Genomic DNA, 27,643 nt, shown 5'->3' with positions numbered 1-27,643 from the left:
AGTAAGTTATTTGAAATATTACAGAAAACTCTAGATCAAGATTTGAAAGACCTCCACCTAATCAGAAATCTGTACTGGGAACAAACTGCCGCTGTAAGAATAGATGGAGGAGTGAGTCAGTTTACGAAAATCAAGAGAGGTGTTAGACAAAGGTGTGCTTTCTCCCCTGATTTATTTAATGTGTACAGTGAAACAATATTACAAAAAATAAGAGACATCTTAGGAATCAAAGTTGGCGGTGAAATCATCAATAACCAGATATGCAGATGACACTGTGTTAATTGCAAGTACAGAGGAAGAACTACAAAACTTAATTGATATAATTGTTGAAGAAAGTGCAAAAATGGGTCTATCTATCAATTGGAAAAAGACAATGTATGGTGATATCCAAAAAGAAGGAGAATCCTATCTGCAGGCTGAGAATAAATGGGAAGGACATAAAACAAATACAGAACTTTTGCTACCTAGGAAGCTGGGTGACATCAGATGGCAGGTGTGACATGGACATCAAAAGAAGAATAGGAATGGCAAAAGACACCTTTATGATAATGAAGAGTATACTGACCAATACTAAACTAGGCATGACAACCTGCCTCAGAGTACTGAAATGTTACGTTTATGCAGTTATGTTATATGGCTCAGAATGTTGGACAATATCTAGTAACATGGGAAAATGAATTGCAGCAGCCGAGATGTGATTTTTGAGGAGGATGCAAAGAATATCATGGACAAAGTGAATATCTAACGAGGATGTCATGAACAGAGCAAACACAAAAAGAGAAATAATGTATGAGATCATGAAAAGGCAACGTAACTTCATTGGACATGTGATTAGGAAAGAGGAGTTAGAATGCACGGTAATTATGGGAAAGATTAAAGGGAAGAAAGAAAGAGGAAGACAAAGACAAATGATGATGGAGACAGCAGCCAGAGAATTGGAAATGAATACCAATGAATTGATCCACTTGACCCAAAACAGGAGTGTGTGGGCCATGGCAGTCAAAGCTCAAACTGGGCATGGCACCTGATGATGATGATATTATTATGGATTGCATTGTATTGGTGCCACTAAGTTAACAAATTTCACGACGTGTGCTGGTAATATTAAACCTGATTCTGACTCATATCTGTAATTTGACAATAAACTTACTTCGAAATTTGCTCGATTTTGGGGTTCACTTAAAGATTTAAAATTGAGGGAAGTAGGTTTCCATTAGGAGTGCGTATTAAGGATTGTAAAAAATCAAAGCAGGGTGGAGGAATCTGAGATTAGTGGAGACTGGAAAGATCAAAGGGGCTAAATGGTTTTGTGTGTGTCCATGACTGTGCTCTCAAAATCTCACCATCGTTTTACGCTGCCTGATGGCAGCCATACAATAAGCATTACGATCTTTATTATATCTTCTGCGATCTTATTTCTCTTATGATCTTTATTGTTATAGATTACACCTGGAGGGCAGAGGTTAGATTAAAGCATCTCTCTCTCTCTCTCTCTCTCTCTCTCGTAGTATCTGATGTCTATGCAAGGCAATACAGTTTTTCTGCTTGCATTGTTAAAGTTACATGACAGGGAACCACAGCGGCGTAGCAGTCAGCGACTGTAACTCTACTACAGCAGGGTCCCATTGCGTCACTGTCTGTAAGGAGTTTTTTTTAAATGTTCTCTTTGCGACCACGTGAGTTTCCTCTGGGTGCTCTGGTCTCTCCTTCCACCCCCCCCCCCACACATTCCAAAGGGCTAGTGAATTGTAGGCATGCTCTGCTGGCACCAGTAGCGTGATCACACTTGTGGGCTGCCCAGCACAATCCTCGCTGATTTGATCTGAGGGAAATGACAGATTTCACTGTATGCTTCAGTGTATACACGACAAATAAAGCTAATCTCTAATGTCATACAGCAAAAACCTGCCCGTACCATGATTGTATCCATATTATTCCGTGCCAGACCTGTGTCTGCCTCCCACTGTTGTACTTCAATGTTGTGCAGCGATATTCCTGTCCCCACCAGTCAAACACTGTGACCAAGAATTCAGAAAGCTCTTTGCAAGTTGGAATATAATGATAGGGATGCTGGAATTCTGCCAAAATTTGGGAATTTCCTCAACCTTGTGGTTCATGCAGAATAGTCACCATGGATTCTAAGGGAAATAGCCTACTGTTTGGGATAGAGTCCAATTGGGAGATCACAATATTCCAGCCTTCTGCACCACGCAGCAGTAAATCAGATTATAAACATTGCTTATTTCAACATCTCCTTTTGCATGTTTGCGTGTTTCAAAATAAAAGTACAGTTCAGCATGGGCCCTTCAACTCATGATGCTGTGCCAACCTATATATAATGAATATTCTCCACAAACAATCTCACCCTTCGCAGATTAATAGATCTGCACAGACTAGATGGGCCAAGAGTCCTGTTGCTATGACTCTTCCCTCTCCTAACCTTCCACTTTTCATACATCCACACACCTGTCTAGGAATCTCTAAATGTCTATAATGTGTCTGCCTCTACCCCCACCCCCAGCAGTGTGTTTCAGGCACCCACCACTTAGTTTTGTGAAAGCCCATCTGTACGAGTAGAGCATCCCTCTGTTATGCACTGACAGATCTACACAAAGACAAGCACTCAATGTTTTTGGTTCTTTCCCTCCACCATCAGATTTCTGAACAGACAATGGACCAACCCATGAACAGTGCCTCACCATTTTTGCTCTCTTTTGCACTACGTATTTAATTTTTTAAATATATATTAATAGTATTTTTATATTTATTGTATTTTTAGTACTGCTGCCACAAAGCAACAAATTTCATGACGTGTGTCAATGATATTAAACCTGAATCTGGTCTGTGCTGTCCACTGTACTCCAGTTTTATATGATTACAGACCAGAGTCCACTAGTACTGTACTCCATCCTATACATCCGCATTCCCATTCTCAATACTGTACCCCAATATCATAGTGCCCCAGCGTTATAATAGTGAGACCCATGAACATCTGTGGGAACAGACCTGTACTCAGCAGTTCAGTGCATCTTTGCCTAGAGCTGCAAATGGATCTGGATTTAAGGTCAGGTCCAGATGAAGAGTCACAACATGCTTCCTGTGTATCCGGTCCGTGGTCAAGCACTGGGCCTCTGGTTGCAAGGCCCAACATTAGTAAGCCCCAATAAAACCTGCTGACAGTGGATACTAACTTGTGTTACAGCCCCTACAGTATCCCTGGTACCAGCTTACTTCTGCTTCTTGGTGCCAGGAGTCACCTGGTTTTAGAAGTTGGGACAGTCCGTAGTATTTCCTGGAACTATGAGGAAACCTCAACTGAGGTCAATAGGACCCCTTATGAGTACAGAGGTAGGAAGTGGCCCAACTGCAGCCAATTAGCAGGAGATGGTGCACTGTGACCAAGAATTCAGAAAGCTCTTTGCAAGTTGGAATATAATGATCGGGATGCTGGAATTCTGCCAAAATTTGGGAATGTCTTCATCCCTGTGGTTCATGTAGAATAGTCAACATGGATTCTAAGGGAAATAGCCTACTGTTTGGGATAGAGTCCAGTTGAGAGATCACAATATTCCAGCCTTCTGCACCACGCAGCAGTAAATCAGATTAAAAATATTGCTTATTTCAACATCTCCTTTTGCATGTTTCAAAATAAAAGTACAGTTCAGTACAGGCCCTTCAGCTCACAATGCTGTGCCAACCTATATATAATAAGTATTCTCCACAAGCAATCTCAACCTTTGCAGATTAATAGATCTGCACAGACTAGATGGGCCAAGAGTCCTGTTGCTATGACTCTTCCCTCTCCTAACCTTCCACTTTTCATACATCCATACACCTGTCTAGGAATCTCTAAATGTCCATAATGTGTCTGCCTCTACCCCCACCCCCAGCAGTGTGTTTCAGGCACCCACCACTGGTTTTGTGAAAGAATTACTTCTGACATCTCCCCTAAACATTTCTCCACCGACCTTCAATGGATGTCTTCAGGTATTAGTCATTTCCACACTGGGAATAAATTGCTGGCTGGCCACTCTATCTATGCCTCCCATAATCATATACACCTCTATCAAATCACCTCTGATCCCTTTCACGCAAACAGAAAAGCTATAGAACATAGAAATCTACAGCATATTACAGGCCCTTCAGCCCACAAATATTCCAACCATGTAACCTACCCAAGAAGCAACCCAGAATTTCCCTACCGCATAGTCCTCTAGTTTTCTAAGCTCCATGTACTTTAAAAGGCCCTATTGTATCCACCTCTACTGTGGTCTCCGGCAGTCCATTCCATGTACCCACCTCTCTCGGTGTGAAAAACTTACCTCTGACATCCCCCTTGTACCCACTTCCAAGTACCTTAAAACTATGCCCCCTTGTGTTAGCTATTTCAGCCTTGGGAAAAGAAATTCTGATTATCCACTTGATCAATGCCTCTCATCATCATATACACCTCTATCAGGTCACCTCTCATTCTCCATCACTCCAAGGAGAAAAGGCTAAGTTCAATCAACCTATTCTCATAAGGAATGCTCTCCAATCCAGGCAAGATCCTTGTAAATCTCGTCTGCACCCTCTCTATAACATCCATATCCTTTCTGTAATGAGTTGATCAAAACTGAATACAGTACTCCAAGTGGGGTCTAACCAAGGTCTTACGTAGCTGTAACATTACCTCACGGCTCTTGAACTCAATCCCATGGTTGATGAAGGCCAACACACCATACGCCTTCTTAACAATACTGTCAACCTGCGCAGCAGCTTTGAGTGTCTACGGACATGAACGCCAAGATCTCGCTGATCCTCTACACTACCAAGAGTTTTACCATTAATATTATATTCTGTCTTTAAATTTGACCTCCCAAAATGAACCACTTCACACTTATCTGGGTTGAAGTCCATCTGCCACTTCTCAGCTCAGTTCTGCATCCTATCAATGTCCCACTGTAACCTCTGACAACCGTCCAGATTATCCACAACACCCTCAACTTTTGTATCATCAGCAAACTTATTAATCCACCCTTCTACTTCCTCGTCCAGGTCATTTATAAAAATCAGAAAGAGGAAGGGTCCCAGAACAGATCCCTGCGGAACACCACTGGTCACCAACCTCCATGCAGAATGTGAACCATCCACTACCACCCTTTGCTTAACTGTGGGCAAGCCAATTCTGGATCAGCAAAGCAAGGTCCCTATGGATCCCATGCCTCATTACTTTCTGAATGAGCTTGGCATGGTGAACTGTATCAAATGCCTTACTGAAATCCATATACACTACAGCCACTGCTCTACCTTCATCAATGTGTTTTGTTACATCCTCAAAAAACTCAATCAGGTTCATAAGGCATCTTCTGCTCTTGACAAGGCCATGCTGACCATTCCTAATCAGATTATATCTCTCCAAATGCTCTTAAATCCTGCCTCTCACTGGGAGAGTCATAGAAAAGTACAGCACAGAAACAGGCCCTTAGTAATCTAGATAAAACTTCCTTGGTAACTTTGCCTTTGGAAATTAGGAAAATAGGTACCACTGTAATTTCTAGGTGGCTTGTCATGTGGGTATGACTAATATTTAATGAATTCAGTAGTTAGCAAATTTGGTACCAGCAACTCCTGTTGACGCAGCATGAACATTTTGCAATGCAATTGTTTCATTTTTTATACAACTCTTCATTAAAGCAAAAAATACTGTGTCAGTAGGCAAAATTAAAGTCAAAAATTATCATGCATTAAACAGAGTATGTTTGTGTTCCTTGCTATACATTTCATATTAAAGGTTTAGCAAGGAATAAAATTAGGAGTTGTATTAACACAGAGGGTCAGAGTCGCCTCTACTTCTTGAGGAGACCGAGGTACTTCGGAGTACGCAGGCCTCTCCTTCACATGTTCTACCAGTCTGTTGCCACCAGTACAATCTTCTATGCGGTGCTGTGCTGGGGCAATGGCATCAACATGGGTGATACCAACAGGCTCAAAAAACAGGTTAGAGTAGCTGGCTCTGTTATAGGAGTCAAATTATAGCCGGGGAAGTAATGACACGCGCCCCCCCCCACACACACACACACACACCTGCTGGTAGACTGTGGTAACTTATTTTTTTTATTCTTTCTACTTCTAATATTTATCTGTACACTTGTAATGCTACTGTGCCACTATAATTTCCTTCGGGATCAATAAAGTATCTATCTATCTAATACAGTCAGTGGCCACTTTATTAGGTACACTTGTACACCTGCTCATTAACACAAATATCTAATCATCCAATCATAAGGAAGCAACTCAATGCCTGGAGACATGGTCAAGAGATTCAATTGTTGTTCAGACCAAACATCAGAATGGGGAAGAAATGTGACCTGAGTGATTTTCTCCATGGAATAAATGTTGGTGCCGGACTGGGTGGGTTGAGTATCTCAGAAACTGCTGATACAGGGGACTGTATTGACTCCCCTCCTGCTTACCCTGTATAACTCTGACTTTAGATACAGCACTGAGTCATGTCACCTGCAGAAATTCTCAGATGATTCAGCAATAGTTGGGTGTATAAAGGGAGGATCGGAGGATCAATACAGGGCCCTAGTAGAGGACTTGATGTAATGCTGCAAGCTGAATCATCTGCAGCTTAACATCAGTGAGACAAAGGAGATGGTGATAGACTTTAGAAGACTGTTCCCTGTTACTATTGATGGTGAGACCTTCAAGTACCTGGGGGTGCACCTGGATGACAGACTTGAGTGGGTCAGAGTCACTTCTACTTCCTGAGGAGACTGAGATCTTTTGGAGTATACAGGCCTCTCCTTTACACATTCTACCAGTCAGTCTTCACCAGTACAATCTTCTATGCAGTGATGTGCTGGGGCAATGTAGTATCTATCTATTTCCCCAGATTTTCCCTCAGAAAAGTCTCTTGAGCTTACAGAGAGTGGTTTGAAAAACAAAAAAAAAAATCTAGTGAGCAGCTGCTCTTTGGATGAAAATACTTTGTTAGTGAGAGAGGTCAGAGGAGATTGGCCAGACTGGTTCAAGCTGCCAGGAAGGCAATAAAGATCCATGCATTACAACAGTGGTGTGCAGAAGAGTACCTCTAAATGCACAATACACCAAACCTTGAACTGAGTGGGCTACAGCAGTAGAAGACCACAAACATACAGAAATACACTCAGAGGCCACTTTATTAGTATATTACTGTACATTACTTTGCACAACATTTCAACATCACTTTTCAACCAATTAAGTCACTTACAGGTTTATCACTGTTTTAATTAAGGAAACATGGCAGCCAATTTATCCTCAGCAAATTCCAACGAAGGCAACAAAATAATGATCAGATCTTTAATTTTTAGTTATTCATGAGCTATTGAAGCCACCAGCAATGCTGGCGTTTATTGTCCGCATGTCATAGTCTTTGAGCGGCCATTTCAGAGGACAATTTCAGTAGTCAACTACTTTCTGTTGGTCTGGAGCAGGGGCTCCCAACCAGGGGTCTACGGACACCTTGCTTGATGGTATTGGTCCATGGCATAAAAAATGTTGGGAGACCCTGGTCTAGGTGACGACTCCTCCACAGCTCTCTAGATTACAGAATTCTCAAAGAACTCAGAACAGTACTGAAGGGAAACATGGCCGTTTACCTCCAATGTCTTTGCTAAATATAGCGCCAATTTAAACCAATCCCATATGCATGCACATGATCTACATCCACACCCAGCCCCATTCCCTGAAGATTCATGCACCTGTCTCAGTGTCCCTTAAATGTTGCTACTGGATCTGCTGCCATCAACCCCCCTGACAGGACGTTCCTCGTACCTACCAACCTCTGTGCAAAAACACCTTGCTTGCTAAATCTCCTTCAAATTTTTCATCTCTCACTTTGTATCCACCTGCTCTATAACTTGATATTCCTACCCTGGAAAAAGATCTACCCTACCTCTTGAGGCCCTCCACTGGTCGGGGTTGACTATGGGAATTGTATCCTAGGTGAAACCAAAGGAACGGCAGAGACTGTTACAGTTTGGCATCAGCGGTGTTTCAGGATTTGCCAGTTAGCATTGAACTCAACGTTGGACTTCCTTCAGGAGCCCAGCTCTGGCTCTTTCCTCTGGGTTTACTCCCGAAGCCTTGCCCAAGGGCAGGTATGGTCACAAGGCAGCAGAGGTTGGAGGTCAGTTTTCCTTCTCCTACACTGTGTTGCTTCTCATGATGTTATATACATTAAAGGTATTAGCTTTATTTGTCACATCCACAGCAAAATATTGAAACATAGTGAAAGGGGTCATTTTGCACCAATGACCAACACAGTCTGAGGATTGTGCTGGGCAACCCCTTCAAGTTTTATCATGCTTCAGGCACCAATACAGCATGCCCACAACTCAACCAACACACATCAAAGTTGCTGGTGAATGCAGCAGGCCAGGCAGCATCTCTAGGAAGAGGTACAGTCAACGTCTCAGGCCGAGACCCAGTTAGTCCTTACGAAGGGTCTCGGTCTGAAACGTCGACTGTACCTCTTCCTAGAGATGCTGCCTGGCCTGCTGTGTTCACCAGCAACTTTGATGTGTGTTGCTTGAATTTCCAGCATCTGCAGAATTCCTGTTGTATGCCCACAACTCACTGACTTGAACTGTACGTTTTTAGAATGTGGGTGGAAACTGAAGCATTCAGTGTAAAACCATATGGTCACAGGGAGATTGTACAGACAGCAGTGGGAATCAAAAGGTACTATAAAATACTGAGAACAAAGCTTTACACTATATTTCAAGCATAGTCTCATTATAAGCCCACAAGTTCTGATTAAACTTTATTGCTTTTCAATAAAGACCAATATTTCATGAGCTTTTCTTACCCCTTGTTAAACCTGCACACTAACCTTTTGTGTTTCAATTAAATCAGCTGTTTTCTTTTTATTGTAAAATTTAGTAATTTCATTCTATTGGAAAAAAATAGAAAGCAAATTATCGCATAAACGTCATTCACCAGCCACTTCTTGCCCAATCATACAGCCCATCTTTAATACCACCATTGAATGAATCTACAGGGCGTGAGGCACGAGAAAGCAGTATCCATATTCAAGGACCTCCACCATCCAAGCCAAATCCTCTTCTCACTGCTGCCATTGGGAAGGGGCTACAGGAGCCCAAGATCCTACACCACCAGGTTCAGACGCAATTATCACCTAATGCCGAAGGGAGTGAAGTTACCCATGTTGGTTCATGCTCCTGAACCAGTGTGGATAACTGCTTTCACTTCAACACTGAACTGACTTCATAACCGATAGACCAGTGGTCCTCAACCACCGGGCCGTGGACTGGTGTCGGGCCGCAAAGCATGCGCTACCAGGCCGCGAGGAAACGATATGATTTGGCGATATGAGTCAGCTGCACCTTTCCTCATTCCCTGTCACACACCGTTGAGCTTGAACGCACGCGAGGTCATTACCCGCGCGTCATCCATGTCAGCGCAGGAAGGAGATCAACTCCTCGAGCTTGCAAATGACGGCGGGCTGAAAAGTATGTCTGACATAACATCTCTGCCGGCATTCTGGATCAAAGCCAAGGCTAAATATCCTGAGATAGTCATGAAATCACTGAAAACGTTGCTTCCATTTCCAACATATCTCTGCAATGAATGCAATGAAAACTAAAACGCGGAATAGACTGGACGTAAGGAACACCCTTCGAGTATTGCTGTCTCCCATCACCCCTCGATAGAACCGTCTTGTTGCCGGGAAACAAGCCCAGGGCTCTCACTGATTCAGTGATATTGGTGTGTTGCAACGATTTTATATGTTCATACTGGGAAAATATGTGCTGTGTGTTTAATATCCAAATGTTACTTAAAATGTTATGATGCTATTGACTTATATAACCATATAACAGCCATATAACCATATAACAATTACAGCACGGAAACAGGCCATCTCTGCCCTTCTAGTCCGTGCCGAACGCTATTCTCGCCTAGTCTCACTGACCTGCACTCAGTCAGTAACACTCCATTCCTTTCCTGTCCGTATACCTATCCAATTTTTCTTTAAATAATAATATCGGACCTGCTGCGGCCACTTCTACTGGAAGTTTGTTTAACACTTATTTCAAGCTCCCCTGTCCTCCCGATAATTGATTATCACTATATTCATGCGAGGAAAATATGCGCTGTGTGTTTAATATTAAACTCATTAGATAAACCCTCTTAGAAATGAAATTGAGTGTATTGACCACTTATCACCTATATTCCGGTCGTGATTAACACCCCCAATCCCCCCAAACAGAGTCGCCAAAAACGATTTGTAGAAAAAATCGGCACGTACACGATGCGATGCGCACTGGTGCCCGCGCAAAGCTTCATGGTCATTGTAGGCTTACTGGGGTAAACATAGCATATTTGACTGCTACACTTGTCCGTTGGCAACCCTACCCCTCCCCCTTCCACCTCCCCCGGTCGGCCAGTCCGCAAGAATATTGTCAATATTAAAACGGTCCGCAGTGCAAAGAAGGTTGGGGACCCCTGCGATAGACTCACTTTCAAGGACTCATGTTTTCCATTATTTATTTATCATTATTATCTGATAATGTTAAGCATCTGCAAACTTTTACTTCCTTTGCACATTGGTTGTTTCCCAGTCTTCGTGTTTAGTTGATTCTGCTGTATTTCTTTGTATCTACTATAAGTGTTTACAATAAAATGAATCTCAGGGCAAGATATGGTGACATATACCAGTGGGTTCCTGTTAATTGGGCCATCGGTTAATCGAGGAAGCCACTTATTTGGGACAACTCTTAAAGAACAAAAACTAATTGAGAAAACCGCTGGGGTTCCATTCATTTATTGCAACACTATGCTGCTTAACTGGGACAATGCTATTATGTTTGCTGTTGTGCGCTGGGGCAGCAGGCTGAGGGTAGCAGACACCAACAGAATCAACAACCTCATTCGTAAGGCCAGTGATGTTGTGAGGATGGAACTGGACTCTCTCACGGTGGTGTCTGAAAAGAGGATGCTGTCCAAGTTGCATGCCATCTTGGACAATGTCTCCCATCCACTACATAATGTACTGGTTGGGCACAGGAGTACATTCAGCCAGAGACTCATTCCACCGAGATGCAACACTGAGCGTCATAGGAAGTCATTCCTGCCTGTGGCCATCAAACTTTACAACTCCTCTCTTGGAGGGTCAGACACCCTGAGCCAATAGGCTGGACCTGGACTTATTTCCTGGCATATTTACATATTACCATTTAACTATTTATGGTTTTATTACTATTTATTATTTATGGTGCAACTGTAACGAAAACCAATTTCCCCCGGGATCAACGAAGTATGACTATGACTATGTGTCATCATCACAGATTGCTGACATGCCTATCTTTACATTCTCAGCAAATCTCCATACTACAATGCTGGATTTATAATTCTAGATTTACAAGTAATTTAAATTCCTTAGTAGCTATTATGACATCTTACCCTTTGTCACAGAGATTGATTGATTTGTTTGGACATTGCAATTATTGGGCAGTAACCAGGGGGAATATCCCACTGAAATTGTCCTCTGCAAACTTTTACACCTATTGAAGTGGATAAATAAGATCCTGGTTTTCCACTTTATCCAAACACTGGCACCAACAATACCGTTCTGAACATCCAAAAGATTAATCTTCCTGCTGTTCAGCAGAAAGTTGTGGAAAGTGTCACTATGACATTAGTAATTGAACTTCAAGCCAAATCTATCATTTTGTTAGCCCCAAATTAACATGGGAAGACATTAGGTCATTTGGAGGGTAACTAAGTGGACTTCTGTCCACCAGTCTGTTGTCTCACTCTTTCCCATAGCTGGAGGATCAGAATTAATCACAACAACCTTTATTTTAGGGTGAAATAAAAACAAAATACTATGGAAGTTCTTAGCAGGTCAGGCAGCATCTTTGAAATGAGAAACAAGAATTAACCTTCTGGTGAATAACCTTTCTGACAATGATTAGTGGTGAAAGATCATCAATCCGAAACAATAATTCCATTTTTTTCTCTCCACCATTGCTGCCTGATCTGCTGAGTACTTCCAGCAATTTCTTATTTTATTTCAGATTTCCAGCATCTGTATAAATACTTGTTTGAATCAGACAGGAGTTTTATTCTGCACAGAGCACGGAGGGGTTGAAATCACCGATGAAAACATGCAGATCAAATACAAGACAATAGGAGCAGGCTACCAGTTTGTCCCACAATTCAAAGTGATCATGGCTGATCTGTCCAGACCTTAATTCCTCTTCTATGTCAGCCCTCAATTCCCGAATCTTTCAAAATAAAAACTTCCTACATCTTATGGTTTTATCTTTAAATTCTTCAAGTGATCCTACTTCAATAAACTTGTATCAGAGAGATTCCACAAGCAAAACCTGAGGAACACACCCACGTACATATAAAAGCAAAAAGACTGGACACACAAAGGCTAAAAAATACTTATTTATTGAGATACAGCACAGAATAGGCACATGTGGCCCAGCAATCCCCCAATTTAACCCTAGCCTAATCACGAGGCAATTTACAATGACCAATTAACCTCCTAACGAGTACGTCTTTGGACTGTGGGAGGAAACCAGAACACCCGGAGGAAACCCACGCGATCACGGGGAGAACATACAAACTCATTACAGGCAGTGGCGGGAATTGAACCCGGGTCGCCTGTGCTGTAAAACAGGTGACTACGTTATCATGCCACCCCTTCTACATTACAATGGGAAAAAACGTCTGTTATATGAAGTCATCAGAAAAAATCGTTGACTTGTTAGAAACACACATCTGCCTATAGCATTGAAGTATATTAAAATGGAGAAAAGATTATCCATATTTATATTTGAAGATCCCAGTATTCACCCTGCATAGCAAAGATAAACGAGTTGAAGTAAATCCCAGTTTATTATGGATCAGCAAATTCTATTAATATTACCCAATGATTAAAACAGTAACTTTGAGAGCATAAACTAAATTAAAATGACAATTCAGACACATTGTTACTATTTATATTTCAGTAGAGGATTATTCTGACTATAGCAGACACCTCAGAGTTTATCAGCTGGCACAATGGATAATTAGCAGTGTAGCATACTGTAACTGTGATCTTTACAGCAGTGTCATCACACCAACCACTTTCACAGGGATACTCCCCATTGCAAATTGCATCAAAAGGCCAGATGCTACAGTGCTGGGCATAGCTCAAGGATTGCCAAAAAAAGAAACAAAAAGTTAATTAAAGAAAACATGCAAGCACATCAGTGAGCGAAAGGCTCAAAATGGCAACGGCCAACTGTACATCGCTACTGCGCAAGTGGAATGGTACACTGATCTGTTTGCAATGCAACACTTCAACAGCTCGTGGCTTTGGTCATTGCTATAAAGCTCAAACTTCAACAAGTACTTGAAAAGAAATCAGTGTGACATACACATACACTGCAACATTTGGCAAGGAGTAAGCTTTCTTCTTAAGCAAAGTGTCTGAGGAAGAAGAAAGTCCCCCAGTGATTTACCAAGAGTGTTGAAAGTTGAAAGGAGGTATCAAATGGATTAGACAGAGAAACAAATATAAAATAGGATTTGGCTAATGGGTAAGTTTATTTAGCAATTAATGTGAGCTAGGAGCGTGATATTGAGTCACTAGGTGAGATCACTTTGAACTCAGTGGACTAAAGGATCTACAGTTTTTTTTTCCCCTCACCCTCCCCTTTTTTTCTATTCCCTGCTCTGGTCTGTTACCTCTTCTCACCTGCCTATCGTCTCCTTCTGGGTCCCGTCCTTTGTCCCTTTCTTGTATGGTCCCCTCTTTTCTCAGATTTCTTTCTTTCCAGCCCTTTACTTTTCCTAACCACCTGGCTTCATCTATCTCCTTCTAACTATTCTCCTTTCCCTTCCCCCGCCTCCCACCCCCGCTGACCTTTTTATTCTGGCATCTTCCCCCTTCCTTTCCAACCCTTTGGAAGGATGCTGGCCCAAAACATCAACTGTTTATTTATCTCCATGGATGCTGCCTAACCTTATGAGTTCCTCCAGCATTTTGTGTGCGTTGCTTTGAATTTCCAGCATCCGTAGAATTTGTGTTTACATTATTTCCTCTGTGAGTACGGAACAAGTGATCACTATGCGAGTACAAGCGGATTAGCATGGAAATGAGTGATGAATGTCTGGAAATCCACATTTACAAGGATTCTACTATGATATACTTTGCTGAATAGCATGTTCCTTTGTAGACGTCAAGATTCAAGACATGGTGGAGTGAATGGAGGTGCTGCAATGTGGGAAGCCTGATTGTATTGGGAATCAGTAGCATGGACAGAAGTTGTTCAAAAGGGTTCTAGAGCAAGGTGATTAATAAATGTTGCGCTACTTTGACTGAAGTGTCCTGTGTCAGGAAGGAAGAAAATGATTGTCAGCGAGAGACTGTCAAACAGCAGCTGGAAGAATCGTGCAGACAGGGAGGTTCTGATGCTGGGACCACTGGGTCTAGTGAGGAAAATGTGAAGAGGGATAGTCTTCAACCAAGTTGGGGATGCACTTGTCCTTATCAAAAACGATTTAAGTTGGAGGACAGATAGGAGAAAGACAGAGTATATTGTAATTTTTGAAAATAAAGGTCTCCAAGACTACTGATCACCAACGCCCTAATGCTCAGGCATAGGAGATAAATATAGTACAAATAAGATTGAATAGGGTATGAAGTAACAATAACAATAAATTATATTTTATAAAGCACCTCAGATTAAGAACCTAAAATATTTCAAGGAGCTTTATCAAACAAGATTTCATACTGTACCTAAAAAAAACAAACTGAAGCTAGATTTTAAGATGGATCCTAAAGGCAACAATAGAGAGAGAGACAGACAGACAGAACTTATGAGTACGAGGAAGAGATTTAAATATCTGAGCTGCTTAACAGCTGAAGCACATTTGCCAATTACAGAGGGTTAAATATCAGCTATTCTGCATCCCCTAAAATCTCGTTGAGAGCAAATATGCTGGTGTTTCTTATGGCTAAGGGAATTAAGGAGGTCTGGAAGATATCAGAAAGAAGGGTGAAAGTTTAAAAATTTAAGTTTGGTTTAAATTGGAAAATAGGCAGCATGGTAGCATAGTAGTCAGCACATCGCTTTACAGGGCCAGTGACCAGGGTTCAATTCCCACTGTTATCTGTATTTTCTCCCCTTGGCCAGATTAATTTCCTGCCGGTGCTCTGGTTTCCTCCCACATTCTAAAGATGTATGAGTTGGTAGGATAATTGGTCGCAAAGGGTATAATTGGTCTATGTGTGATCACTGAGCCAGAAGGGCCTGTTATGCATCTCTAAATTTTAAAGAATTATCAATGTAACTGAATGGAAACCTCTGAGGGTTGAATGAGCTCAAGCTTACGTAAAGCGGAAAGAGGAATGCTGGCCTGTAGTGCAAAGATAACAAAAGCTGGGATGATTTTAACAGAGTCCATTTAAGAAGGAAGTAAGGCACACAAAATGAAAAACTCAACAAGTCAGGCAGTTTCAATGGAGAGAAGTATAAACAGTCCACGTTTCAGGCTGAGACCTTTCACCAGTCCTGATGAAGGGTCTCAGTCTGAATGAATTTTACTCCATTTCTCTAAGTTTTGGGTAATGATTCATGAATTAAGAACATAAGAACATAAGAACGTAAGATATAGGAGTAGGAGTAAGCCATCTGGCCCAACGAGCCTGCTCATTAAGTTCATGGCTGATCTGACTATGAACTCATCTCCACCTACCTGCCTTTTCCCCATAACCCTTAATTCCCCAACTATTCAAAAAAAAAATTAGTTCCCTTCCTCGTAAGGATGAATTTCTTTAGCTCGAATAGCCATCACATGGGGGTCGCCTTTACTGGATTAGTTTCTAGAGGCTCAGGTCTTTGACTTAGAGAAGAGAGTTCGAATGCCATTGTGACATTTCAATTTTTAAAAATTAATCTGGATGGAAAGATATGGTGATGGTGACATTTGTTCAGGAAGGAAATCTACCAGCTGGTATTCACCGTTCAAAACCTCTGCAAGTTGGAGACTAGAGAGGTATTCCAAAGTGAGGGTGAGAAGCATGTGGATACTGTCAAAGATATGTTTTCTTTAATCAGCCAAAAATGTTCATTGCCTTTTGGTGATAAAAGACTATAAGACATAAGGGCAGAACTAGGTTGCTTAATTCCCCGAAACTGCTCTGCCATTCGATCATGGCTGACTTATTTTCTCAACCCATTTTCCCACCTTCTTCCGAATCCCCTTACCAACCAAGAACCCGTCAATCTCTGCCTTAAATACGCCCGATAAATTGGCCTCACACACCAATGAATTCCACAGACTGACTGTGCTCTGGCTGAAGCAATTCCTCTTCATCTCAGTTCTAAAGGAATGAACTTTTATTTGGATGTTGCACCATTAATAGAAAAATCCTCTCCATGTCCACTCTATCCAGATCTTCCAATATGCGATGAACTTCAATGTGATCCATCACCACCCCCACCCTTCTTCTGAACTTCACTGGGTACATGCCCAGACCCATCAAACACTCCCCACACAGTAACCTTTTCAGTCACATGACCATTTTTGTGACGTTCCCCTGGATATTCTTCAGGGCCAGTACATCTTTCCTCAGAAACAGAGCCAAAATCTGCTCAAGATGCTCTAAATGGACCCTGACCAATGCTGAAACTGCAGCAGTACATCCTTGCTTTTATTTATTTATTGAGTTAAAGCGCGGAACAGGGCCCGCTGGCCCTTCAAGCCGCACCGCCTAATCACAGGACAACTTACAAAGACCAACCAGTTAATTGACTACCAACCGAGACAACCTTGGGAAGCATTCAGAGGACACCCAGGCAGCTGCGGGAATTGAACCCGGGTCACCTGTACTGTAAAGTGTTGTGCTGACTACTACACCGCCAGGCCATTCTATGCCCTCTCAAAATGAATATTAACACTGCATTTTCCTTCCTTACTACCATTGGTTTTAAATCATGGCAAACAAGTTTCTTGAATTATTTTCGTTACAACTTTGAACATAATGATAATTTAGATTTAAAAATTCAGTTCTCCAACTGTCAGCATTTGGTTGCAAGCGAGACTAGTCCAAGTTTGAATCTTTTGATATCAATGCTGACTTTGCAGAGACACAACTGGTAGATGTCCAGTTATAATGAGATAGATAAGAATGAACATAGGTGGTGTGCAATACCACCCAGCTAGTCAACTCAGATGAATGGATTCAAACATGGGCACTCTGCAAAAAAAAAAAGGAGACTACAGTGCAATCAGAAAATATAGGGAGGGAAAAGAGATTAAAGTTAAGGTAGCAGCTCATTTGGATGAAAGAACCAATGATTAGATTTATTCTGAAGGAACAACTGGTGAAACTTACTAACAGTGGTCAATGAGAAAGGACCATTAACTATACACTCAACGGCCAATTTGTTACTCCTGTCCACCTGTGTGTTAATGCAAATATCTAATCAGCCAATCAGGTGCCAGCAACTCAATCCACAAAAGCATGCAAACATGGTCAAGAGGTTCAGTCGTCATTCAGACCAAACATCAGAATGGGGAAGAAATGGGATCTAAGTGACTTTGACTGTAGAATGATTCTTGGTGCCAGACGGAGTGGTTCGGTATCACAGAAACTGCTGATCTCCTAAGATTTTCAAGCACAGTAGTCTCTCGAGTTTTCAGAGAATGGTGCAAGGAATTTTTAAAAAAAAATCCAGTGAATGGTAGTACTGTGGGCGAAAATGCCTTGTTAATGAGAGGGGTTAGAGGAAAATGGACAGACTGGTTCAAGCTAACAGAAAGGCGACAGTAATTCAAACAGCCAAGCATTGCAACAGTGGTGTGCGAAAAACATCTCTGAATGCACAATACATCTAATCTTGAAATGGACAGGAAACAGCAGCAGAAGACCACAACAGCTTCCACTCCTGTGGCCACTGTATTATGCCTTCTGTACCTAATAAAGTGGCCACTGAGTGAAAATACCTGTTACCTCAGGAACTTGAGTGCAAGGGATAAACTGTGAAATCTGCAAGAACGCTGTTAGTGTAATTACTGTATTGAAGCGAAAACATAGTAAAAACAGCGAAGCAGAAAATCTGAAAGAATATTTACAGATATGCATGTAACTGAGGGTTCAGCAGGCTGGACTGGAAGGAGGGGGGAAAAGAAACATGAATGGAAGCTTATTATTTTTACAGTGGAGGCAATGCCAGCAGCACCAGAGAACCTGGATGCACTTAATAGCTTCAGTACAAGTGAAGAATAGGTAATGAAGTAAATAATGGATCTTAAGTCAAGACAAGAACTGGATAGCTTCCACTATAGGACATTAAAGAGAATATCAGAGGAGAATGCTGAATATGTAGCAAGAATATCTTTTCATGGATCTTTAATTCAGGAAACATAGGCAATAAATTTGTAATAAGCTCTCATGTCTATTCACCATTCAGTACGCTCCTATGGGATGTGTAGACACTGGATCAGAACGGGACTGGGTTCTGTGGTAAAGAATGATCTACAGCCATGAGCAGAACTGTCGTCTTACACAAATGAAGGCTTATGAGGAGATGTTGATGGGGGGGGGGGGAGGGAGAGACAAATTACGAGGCCCTCCACTGATCAGGGTCGACAATGAATGTTGCATTCTAGCAAGTGAAGGGCAGTACTATAGGAAGAGCAAGCTGTTGCCAATGCAGCAGGCTCCCTCTCTCCACACTGCTGATGAACCCAAAGCAACGGCAGAGACTGATACAGTTTGGTACCAGTGGTGCCGCAGGAATTGCCGCTCAGTATTCAATTCTAAATAGTGCTGCCTTAGGGATGCAACTCTGGATTTTTCCCCTTCAAGATTTACTCTCAAAGCCTTCCCGATGAGTCAGTATAGTCATAAGGCATTAGAGGTTTGAAATCAGAATTTTCCTTCTCTAAGGTGAACTACCAACCACAGCTGATGAGTCGCATCTGCCCAAAGTAAACTGCCTTTGTCCCCTTCTCCAGTCAGTAGAAATGGTTCTGCCGAGCTTAAAATTTAAGCCACATGTAACGACCAGGAGCTGGACTCGGCTGCCAGAGGCTATTTGAGATGCATGCCAGTGAGAGCTTATCCAAACTACCTCCTCCGGCTATGGCAACCTTAAGGAACCAGGGGGTTGTGAAAGGGAAAAAAATTCAAACTTTATCCTCACAAGCCATTGATCAGAGCATCTTGGGGACAAGACAGAATGAAAAGACGAAGAAAAAAATAATTCAAATAAATTCATGCCATGTCACCAATCTATGGATCCACAATAAGAAATAATTACACCTAATACTCATGTCAGGTATATGTTGTTGAAACAGCACATTTTAATAGCTACACCTGTACACCCACTCATTAATGCAAATATTGAATCAGCTGATCATGTGGCAGCAACTCAACACATAAAAGCATGCAGACATGGTCAAGAGGTTCAGATGTTGTTCAAACCAGACATCAGGATGGGGAAGAAATGTGATCTAAGCGACTTTAACTGTGCAATGATTGTTGGTGCCAGATAGTGTCATTTCAGTATCTCAGAAACTGCTGCTCTCCCTTGATGTTCATGCACAACAGTCTCTGGAGCTCACAGAGAATTGTGCAAAATCAAAAAAAAACATCCAGCAAGCAGCAGTTCTGTGGGCGAAAATGCCTTGTTAATGACAGAGGACAGAGGAGAATGGCCAGACTGGTTCAAGCTGATAGGAAGGTGACAGTAACTCAAATAACCAAGTACAGTATTACAACAGTGGCATGCAGAAGAGTATCTCTGAATGCACAACACGTCCAACCTGGAAGTGGAAAGACTACAGTAGCAGAAGACCACAAATATCCAATCTGTGGTCACTTTATTAGGTGCCGGAGGTACCTAATAGTGGCCACTGAACATACACTTTCCACGAAGACGCCAATTATTTCAAATACTTGAACTATTTCATTGCCCATGTTAAATATCAGTCAGTTGGCCTATCTAAAAGAAACGGTTGGTAAATTTAGACGCAATTATAATACAACATGAAGTAGGCAACAGAAATAAAACCTTAACCCTACACCTTCTCTGTATCAGCACTCTAACGAACCCCAAGGAACATCTTGCATTTTCCATTATCACCTTTCAAATTAATGGGAACTTTCATGAATTCATGGGGTTTTTCACGAATTAATGGCCATGTTTAACGCAGAGTTGTTCCCAATGCATTCACACGTTCACGTTATCAGTCAAATAGCATTACATTTAAACATCACTTAAAAATATTGAAGGCCACGTGAAGTGCATTGATTAAATTACAATTCCTGCAGTTCATTATAACAAAGTCAGTTCGCGCAGTGCAGATGAAACTTCACTTTCAAATTTTCCAATAGCCATTAATCTCAATTCAATTTCAGCGCACACCGGGTAAACTGCTCGTACCCCAGGAGATTAGAACAGTGCGTTTCGAAAGCCTCCAGTTTGCCCGCGGTTGAGACAGCGACAGATTCCACGCACTCAGCGGCGGTTCTGCCAGTAGGTGGCACCAACTTTGAGGTCACCGATCTCTACGCGGTGCTGCTGCCTCCCGTCACCGCACACTGGAAGGGTAAGCGGTTGGGAAAGCCTTCGCCGACCGCGCCGCACCTCCCCGATGCGTCCCACCACAAATTCCCGCAGCCCAGAACACAAAGACGCCTGATGCCTACTTAAAGTCGTACCACCTCAACACCTTGCCAGCACATCTTTACGTACCAATCGCAAGAACAACAGCCAACACTGGTGCGTTACAGCACACGTCAAAATAAAGACAAGCGATTCACTCACCATATTAACTTCAGACACTTGGTCAATACTGGCGACGTCAATATTCATTCCAACACTGACTGGAGGACCTTAGGTGTAAATAAGGAAGGTGGGGAGTGGAGGTAAAGAAAAGTTAATTCATCAGACTTGCAGCACAGATTTATCGGGGTCATTTTACTGGGGTCAATGGTAAAAACTTACCTCCAAAATCTGGTCTGAGCCGAATGTCGTATCCCTGTAGCAGGTTATCCACCGTTTCCTTGACAAACGACATGTTACCAGATTCATTTGCGCTGGGGACGAAAGACAAACACGGGAAGAAGGGAGGAAAAAAAAGATAAATTATTCCCAATTGGCATTCCATCTATTAATGTGATTCACCTCTAGCACGTTTGAATAACCTTACCTCTGTGCACAGCAAACCACCGCCACCAATACAACCGGCGCCGAGAGAATACCAAAGTAACGTCTTCTCTGATATGTCCACATTCCTTGGTTGTTGACTAGAAACTAGTTCGTGGGGTCAAAATGGCAAATGTATGGCAGAATATAGAGCCCCCTTAAAAGTCCAAACCATCGGAAAGGACCGCAGATAAAGCGTTACTCTTTAAGCAACATAGCTAGTAAACGATTAGAAGATGTAAAAGGTTTTGTCCCAATGCTGCTTTTTTTTTGTTATGTATTTCTTATAGATCTGCACACGGCGCAGTTAATTCTTCCGAATAAAATCTAATGATCCTTCAAGGATGAATGCATTTTGCCACAGTACTGCTTGAGCGGTTGCAAAAAAAAATGTTTCTTCCGTCTTTTCTTTAATTATTTCCCTTTCACCTCGTTTACTTCAAGTCGAAATTTAGGTCTGCATGCACTCCCATATTCAGAGACAGTTTTCAATGTTTCTGGCACACACACACAAACACACGCATATACATACACACACACATGCACTCACGGAGGGAGGAGAGAGAGGGGCGCTGATAGTCCTCAAGAAAAATAGATTTCAGACAACTGCCTCGTTGCTACAGCAATGGAAACCGCGGCAAGGTGATACATCCAATGTGCTGCCATTGCACACCGGTGCACCGGACGGGCAATTCCTCGGATCTCAAGCTGGCATTCACATCTCAAGCACCTGCGGTGCTGTGGCGAGGTTGACGAGAAAGGTGCTGTCGCACGCGATATGGCTGGAGTTTGTAGAAATTCGGATTGCTTGGCACGGAGCAAAATGAAGAGGACGTGGAGGACCCATGTGATTAAGATACTCGGATTCAGCTCGGCTACGATTGCAGCAACGCGGAGATTGACGGCGGAGTCAACCACACAGGATTTGGGGCAGTCGATAGCAGCATCACACAAAAGGCACGGGAAACCTGGGGACCGGGCTTATCACGGAGCAGAGGGAGGGACCCTGCGCTCATCGTAGTGGCCGGCGGGTCATTGAATGTGAAGAGTGAGCGCAGCATCAGCCTCAGTTAACCGCACACGAATGCGTAGGGTTGGATGTTGGAGGGAGCAAGCGTCCAGCTGTGGACTCGTGGTCATCTCTGATACCCAGCGGCTATCACAGCAGTGACACCATCTGATGGATTTAGCGACAGAGGAGAAGGACAGGGGACGGGCGATTTAGAGAGGGAAGACGCGAAATGTTATAAGGCGTCCATTTAATTGCAATTCCGTATCTGCTACTAAGCATTTTAGCAACATAAAGGTCCACATGATGTGCCCAATCTCAAACCACACTCCTGATTCAGACGTTTAATGGAAGCGCACGGCTTCCCGATAATCCAGGTTCATTAAGTTTTAATAGCTTAGAAGCTCCTCTTGAAATCTGGGAGTCCGTGTGGAGTTGTGTGTCAATTGGGCAGAGAATTAACAATACTTAATAATCTTACTTAGGAAAAATGCCAGGAGGACACGGTTAGACCGAGAGAGGGTGGCCGATAGCTAGAGATAATGTCCAGCAGATCATATTGGTGCATATAGACACCTCATGGACTGTTTGTCCCACTGCCATCCAGGAGGAGGAGGCTACGTAGCATACATGCCACAGGACCACCAGACTCCGAAACGGTTACTTTCCCCAAACAGTACGGCCGATCAACAACTCCACAAATTAACCCACTCCAGCCCCAACACTACTTGATCATGTCCTGCCACGGTCACCTTTCGTCCAGACACTCCTGTGCTTAGCGTCACTTTATGTACATAAATCAATCTATGTATATAAACCATCTTATGTATTTACTGTATATTTATAGTTTTTTTTTGTTATTGTGTTCTTTCTCTTATTGTGTTTTTGAGCTGCCTCCGATCCGGAGTCGTTCTCCTCTACACTTGTGCACTGGAAATGATATTGAACAGTCTTGAACGTGAATGAGCGGAGAGTGATAGAGTTCACATGTGAAGACCCTGCTTCAGGTTAACACCCTGAAAGACCCCGGCGTGGCAGCGACAGCGAGCACAAAGACTCTTCCATCATCCCGTGCCCGTGCCGGAACATGTGATCCCCCTGAAAGGATGGACTTCCTCGGTTTATCTGATGGAGGTGTAGAGAAGGGGAGTCGCTCAACGGATGGTAAAAGCTCTGCCGTGATGGTCGAAGGTGAATTAAATATTAATATCATAAAATTGTTGGCACAGTTGAATAAAGCCACATACTACACAGGATGAGATGATGATTAATTAGACGAGACTCGTTTAAACTTCTGCCTGCTCTCGTTTGCCACAGCTATCCATTTTAGAATCGAAATATTACGCCAGCGATTAATTATAAACTGAATGTTAGTACAGCATCATAATATAATGATTTAATCTACAGAAGTCATCCTCATGACCCAGGTCAACAGTCAATAATTCGCTCCGCTTTCATTTCAGTGTATCTCAGATATGTAATGAAATTGTTTTACAGACAATTCATTCTGCAATGCTTAAGTGACTTCCCGTCTCCTTCTAATACCAATAACGGCCATATTAAAGTTTAAGGCAATCCCACAACGTCACATTGCATTATTCAGTCGGGCTGTTCGTCGAAGCTATTCAATGACCGCGATAATTTTCAGGTTCTGGTTAGTGTTGCCACATCAGCATCTCCTATATTTGTGTTCAGTGTGCGAGAGATGCGCCAATGGCGATTATCAGTTATATTTAGCCATGCCGTATGTCTAACGTTTCTCTCGATTTGGTGCCCAGCAGTTCCAAAAGATTGGCCCTTATATTGATTCTTACACTTTCCCTAACAGCCTTTGAGCCCTGATGCAGGTTCTCGTCCTGAAAGGTTGGACCTACAGCTTTTGCCTCCATAAATGCCAACTGACCCACTGAGTTCATCCGACGTTCTGTGTTTTTTTTGTCCGAGAGAAGCATGGAAACAGGCCCAAGGCCAATTCCGCTTGAGGACCAGGGTTTATATCCAAACGCCATAAGACCATAAGATATAGGATCAGAATTAGGCCATTTGACCCACCGAGTCTGCACCACCATTCCATCATGGCTGATCCAATTCTCCCTTCATGCCCTGATCGATCAAAAATCTATCAACCTCTGCTTTAGATATCACATACTTGTCCTATTTGACTGCATTTGGCCAATTTCCATTTTTTTTCCTATCCATGAACCTGTCTAAGTGTCCCTTAAACATTACAATTTTAAATCCCATTACATTGTCCTTTGTTTGGTTGTTCCATATAGACTTCTTTGTGAAAAAAATTTCCTCTCAGGTTTCTATTCAATGTTTTTGCCTCCCGCCTTAGATTTGTGGCCTCTGTTTTTAGATTCTCCTATTCTCTGACCATCCACCTTATGCATTCCCTTCATTATTTTATTTACCTCCATGAGGTCACTCTTCAGCCATCTACAACCTAGGGATAAAATTCCCTGCCTATCCATCCTTTCTCTATAACAACCCCCTCCACTCTTGGTAAGATTCACATGAAATCCCTGTATTTATTTTTACAATCACCTTACCAATGATCATGTTTCTGTGCAAAATATGTCATTGTATACCTAAACTGAATAAAAAGTAAATGTTGTACAGTATAAATGTACTTGATATACACTCAGTAACCACTTTATTCAGTAACTCCTGTATTGAATAGAGTGGCCACTGTGCGTAGGTTCGTGGTCTTCTGCTGCTGTAGCCCATCCACTTCAAAGTTCAACGTGTTGTGCATTGAGAGATGCTTTCCTGCACACCACTTTACTGAACCATTATTTGAGTTATTGTCTTCTTCCTGCTTGAACCAATCTGGCCATTCTCCTCTGAGCTCTCCTATTAATAAGGCATTTTCACCCACAGAACTGCCACTCACTGCAGTTCTTTTTGTTTCTTGCTGATCCCAGGAATCAGCAGTTTCTAAGATACTCCAACCACCACATCTGGCACCAACAATCATTCCACGGTCAATGTCAGGTCACATTTCTTCCCCATTCTGATGTTTGATCTGAACAACAAATGAACTTCTTGACCACGTCTGTATGTTTCTCTGCATTGTGTTGCTGTCACATGATTGAATGATTAGGTATTTGCGTTAATGAGCAGCTGTCCAGGTGAACCTAATAAAATTTCCATAGTGTAAATCATTCATTTTTCCAGCAAAAACTACAATTGGATAATGACATCCAACTGAATTAATTGTTTATTAATTCACTTCATTGTCAGCCAGGTCTTCTATTTCAACAAGAAATTACTGCTAGTTCAAAGTTAAATGGAAATGCATCATTGAACAACTCCACGAGAACACCAACAAATTAGAATTGTCAAGACCTATTCAAAGTAGTGAATGTCAGTGCTGGAGATCCAGGATGGACAGTTCAGAACCTTGCATTCAGTAGTTCAATAGCTCTGTCCACCAATTTCCAACACCCACGTTATCTTATAAAATGTTTTGATTTTCACCCACACAGTTTTTCATGTTGGAGGTGGAAATCAAAACATTGCTTTCTCCATTGCTTAAATAATCTTTAATTTCCATTCTACATAACTTATCTAGTAATATAACATGGTAACAGGATGTTTAATTTTGAGTGGAGTTGAAAATGTAAATTCAACTTATTTGGTTGATGCAATTATTGCTCTGCATTAAGTTAGGGTCATAGTGCATAATATGGCTCTGATACTATGGCTTCCCAACCTGACCAATTCCACAGCCACTATTCTTGTATTCTTCCATAGTCCTGGTATTTTAGAACATAAATAGAATATGCAGAATATGCATATATGCATATGCAGAATTTGGCCCATTGAGTCTGCTCTGCCATTCCATCACAGTTTATTTATTATCCCCCCTTGCCTTTACCCCATAATCTTTGACTTCCTTACTAATCAACAGCCAATCAATCTTTACTTTAAATATATCCAATGAACTGGCCTCCCTTTGGCAAAGAATTCCACAGATTCACCACCCTATCGCTAAAGAAATTCCTCCTCATTCTTGTTCTGAAGGAATTCCTTCTATTCTGAGGCTGTGCCTTTTGCTTCTAGAATCCCCTACTATAAGAAACATCCTTTCTACGTTTACTCTACATTTGCTTTTCAATAATGGATAGGTTTCAATCAGATCCACCCCACCACCACCCCACCGTTCTACTAAATTTCTGCCCAGAGCCATCAAACACTCCTCATGCGTTAATCCAAAATCATACACCTTTTCTTGGATAAACTGCTCACAATATCCAAATGCAGTCTGACTAATGCTTTATAAAGCCACAGCATCCTTGCTTTTTTAGGAGATAAATTTTGAAAAAAAAAGTAGCAAAATGAATGAGGTCTCTATGTTTTTATAGGGAAGGACCGGATCTCAAATACATTTCCCCTTTACTGTATATTCATATCTCAAAGATTATATATGAATGAGATGCTTCAATGAACTAATTTATGGATGTCCTGAAATCAGAAGACAGCAGCTCCATCTCCTCAGGCCATAACTACTATTTAGTGAACCATCAACAAACCTAGGAATACTGATGTACTTCTTTTGATTCCATGGTGTTGAACAGTGTTTAGATCATAAACATGAGACATAGAACAGTACAGCACAGTTCAGGCTCTTCGGCCCACAATGTTGTGCGAAACTCTAAGATCAATGCAATGCTTCCCTCCTGTACAGCTCTCCGTTTACTTTTACCCATGTGCCAATCAAAGATCTTAAATGTCCCTAATGTATCTGCCTCTATCACCACCCTGGTAATGCCTTCCATGCTTCTGCTACTTGCTCTACATATAAACAACTTCTCTTTGACATCTCCCTATGTTTTCCTCCCAACACGTTAATGTTTATAACCCCTTGTATTAGCCACCCTAGGGGGAAATCTCTGGCTGTCCACCTAATCTATGCCTCTTATCATCGTCACGCCTCTATAAAGTCACCTTTTTTATTTTATTTATTTATTTTACTTAAAGATACAACGTAGAATAGGTTCTTCCAGCCCTTCAAGCCAGGCCGCCCAACAAACCCTTATTTAACCCTAGTTTAATCATGGGCCAATTTACAGTGACCAATTAACCTACTAACTTGTACGTCTTAGGAATGTGGGAGGAAACTGGAGCACCTGTACAAAACTCATACATTCCATGGGGAGAATATACAAACTCCTTACAGAGGACGCTAAGATTGAAGTCTGAACTCCAATGCTCCAAGATGTAATAGCTATATGCTAGCATGGCACTCTTATACTCCTTCTGTTCAAAAGAAACACCTTAGCTCACTCAACCTATCCTCATAAGACATGCTTTCTAATCTAAGCCTCGTAAAAAACAGACAAATGCTAAGGGAATGGCAAAAAATGCCGTCCGATGCACCACAAGGCAGGTAAAGGAACAATAACAACTTTACCTTGAA

The 27,643-nt window shown here is 42.0% G+C and overlaps 1 protein-coding gene across 1 annotated transcript in view; it reads right to left on the bottom strand.

Moving 5' to 3' along the window:
* gabrb3 (gamma-aminobutyric acid type A receptor subunit beta3) overlaps window positions 1-21,296 on the bottom strand; it is a 383,905-nt gene extending 362,609 nt beyond the window's left edge. Inside the window, exons 1-3 of the mRNA XM_072264245.1 lie at window positions 21,214-21,296; window positions 21,009-21,100; window positions 20,829-20,896 (exon numbers count right to left, since the gene is read on the bottom strand). Coding sequence (XP_072120346.1) covers window positions 20,829-20,896; window positions 21,009-21,100; window positions 21,214-21,296 — 243 coding nt within the window. The remainder of the gene's footprint in view (window positions 1-20,828; window positions 20,897-21,008; window positions 21,101-21,213) is intronic.
* Window positions 21,297-27,643: the final 6,347 nt, after the last annotated feature.

Source organism: Mobula birostris, chromosome 7 (assembly GCF_030028105.1).
Source record: "Mobula birostris isolate sMobBir1 chromosome 7, sMobBir1.hap1, whole genome shotgun sequence".
Classification (NCBI taxonomy): Eukaryota; Metazoa; Chordata; class Chondrichthyes; order Myliobatiformes; family Myliobatidae; genus Mobula; species Mobula birostris.
This window is presented reverse-complemented; position numbering and strand designations above follow the sequence as displayed.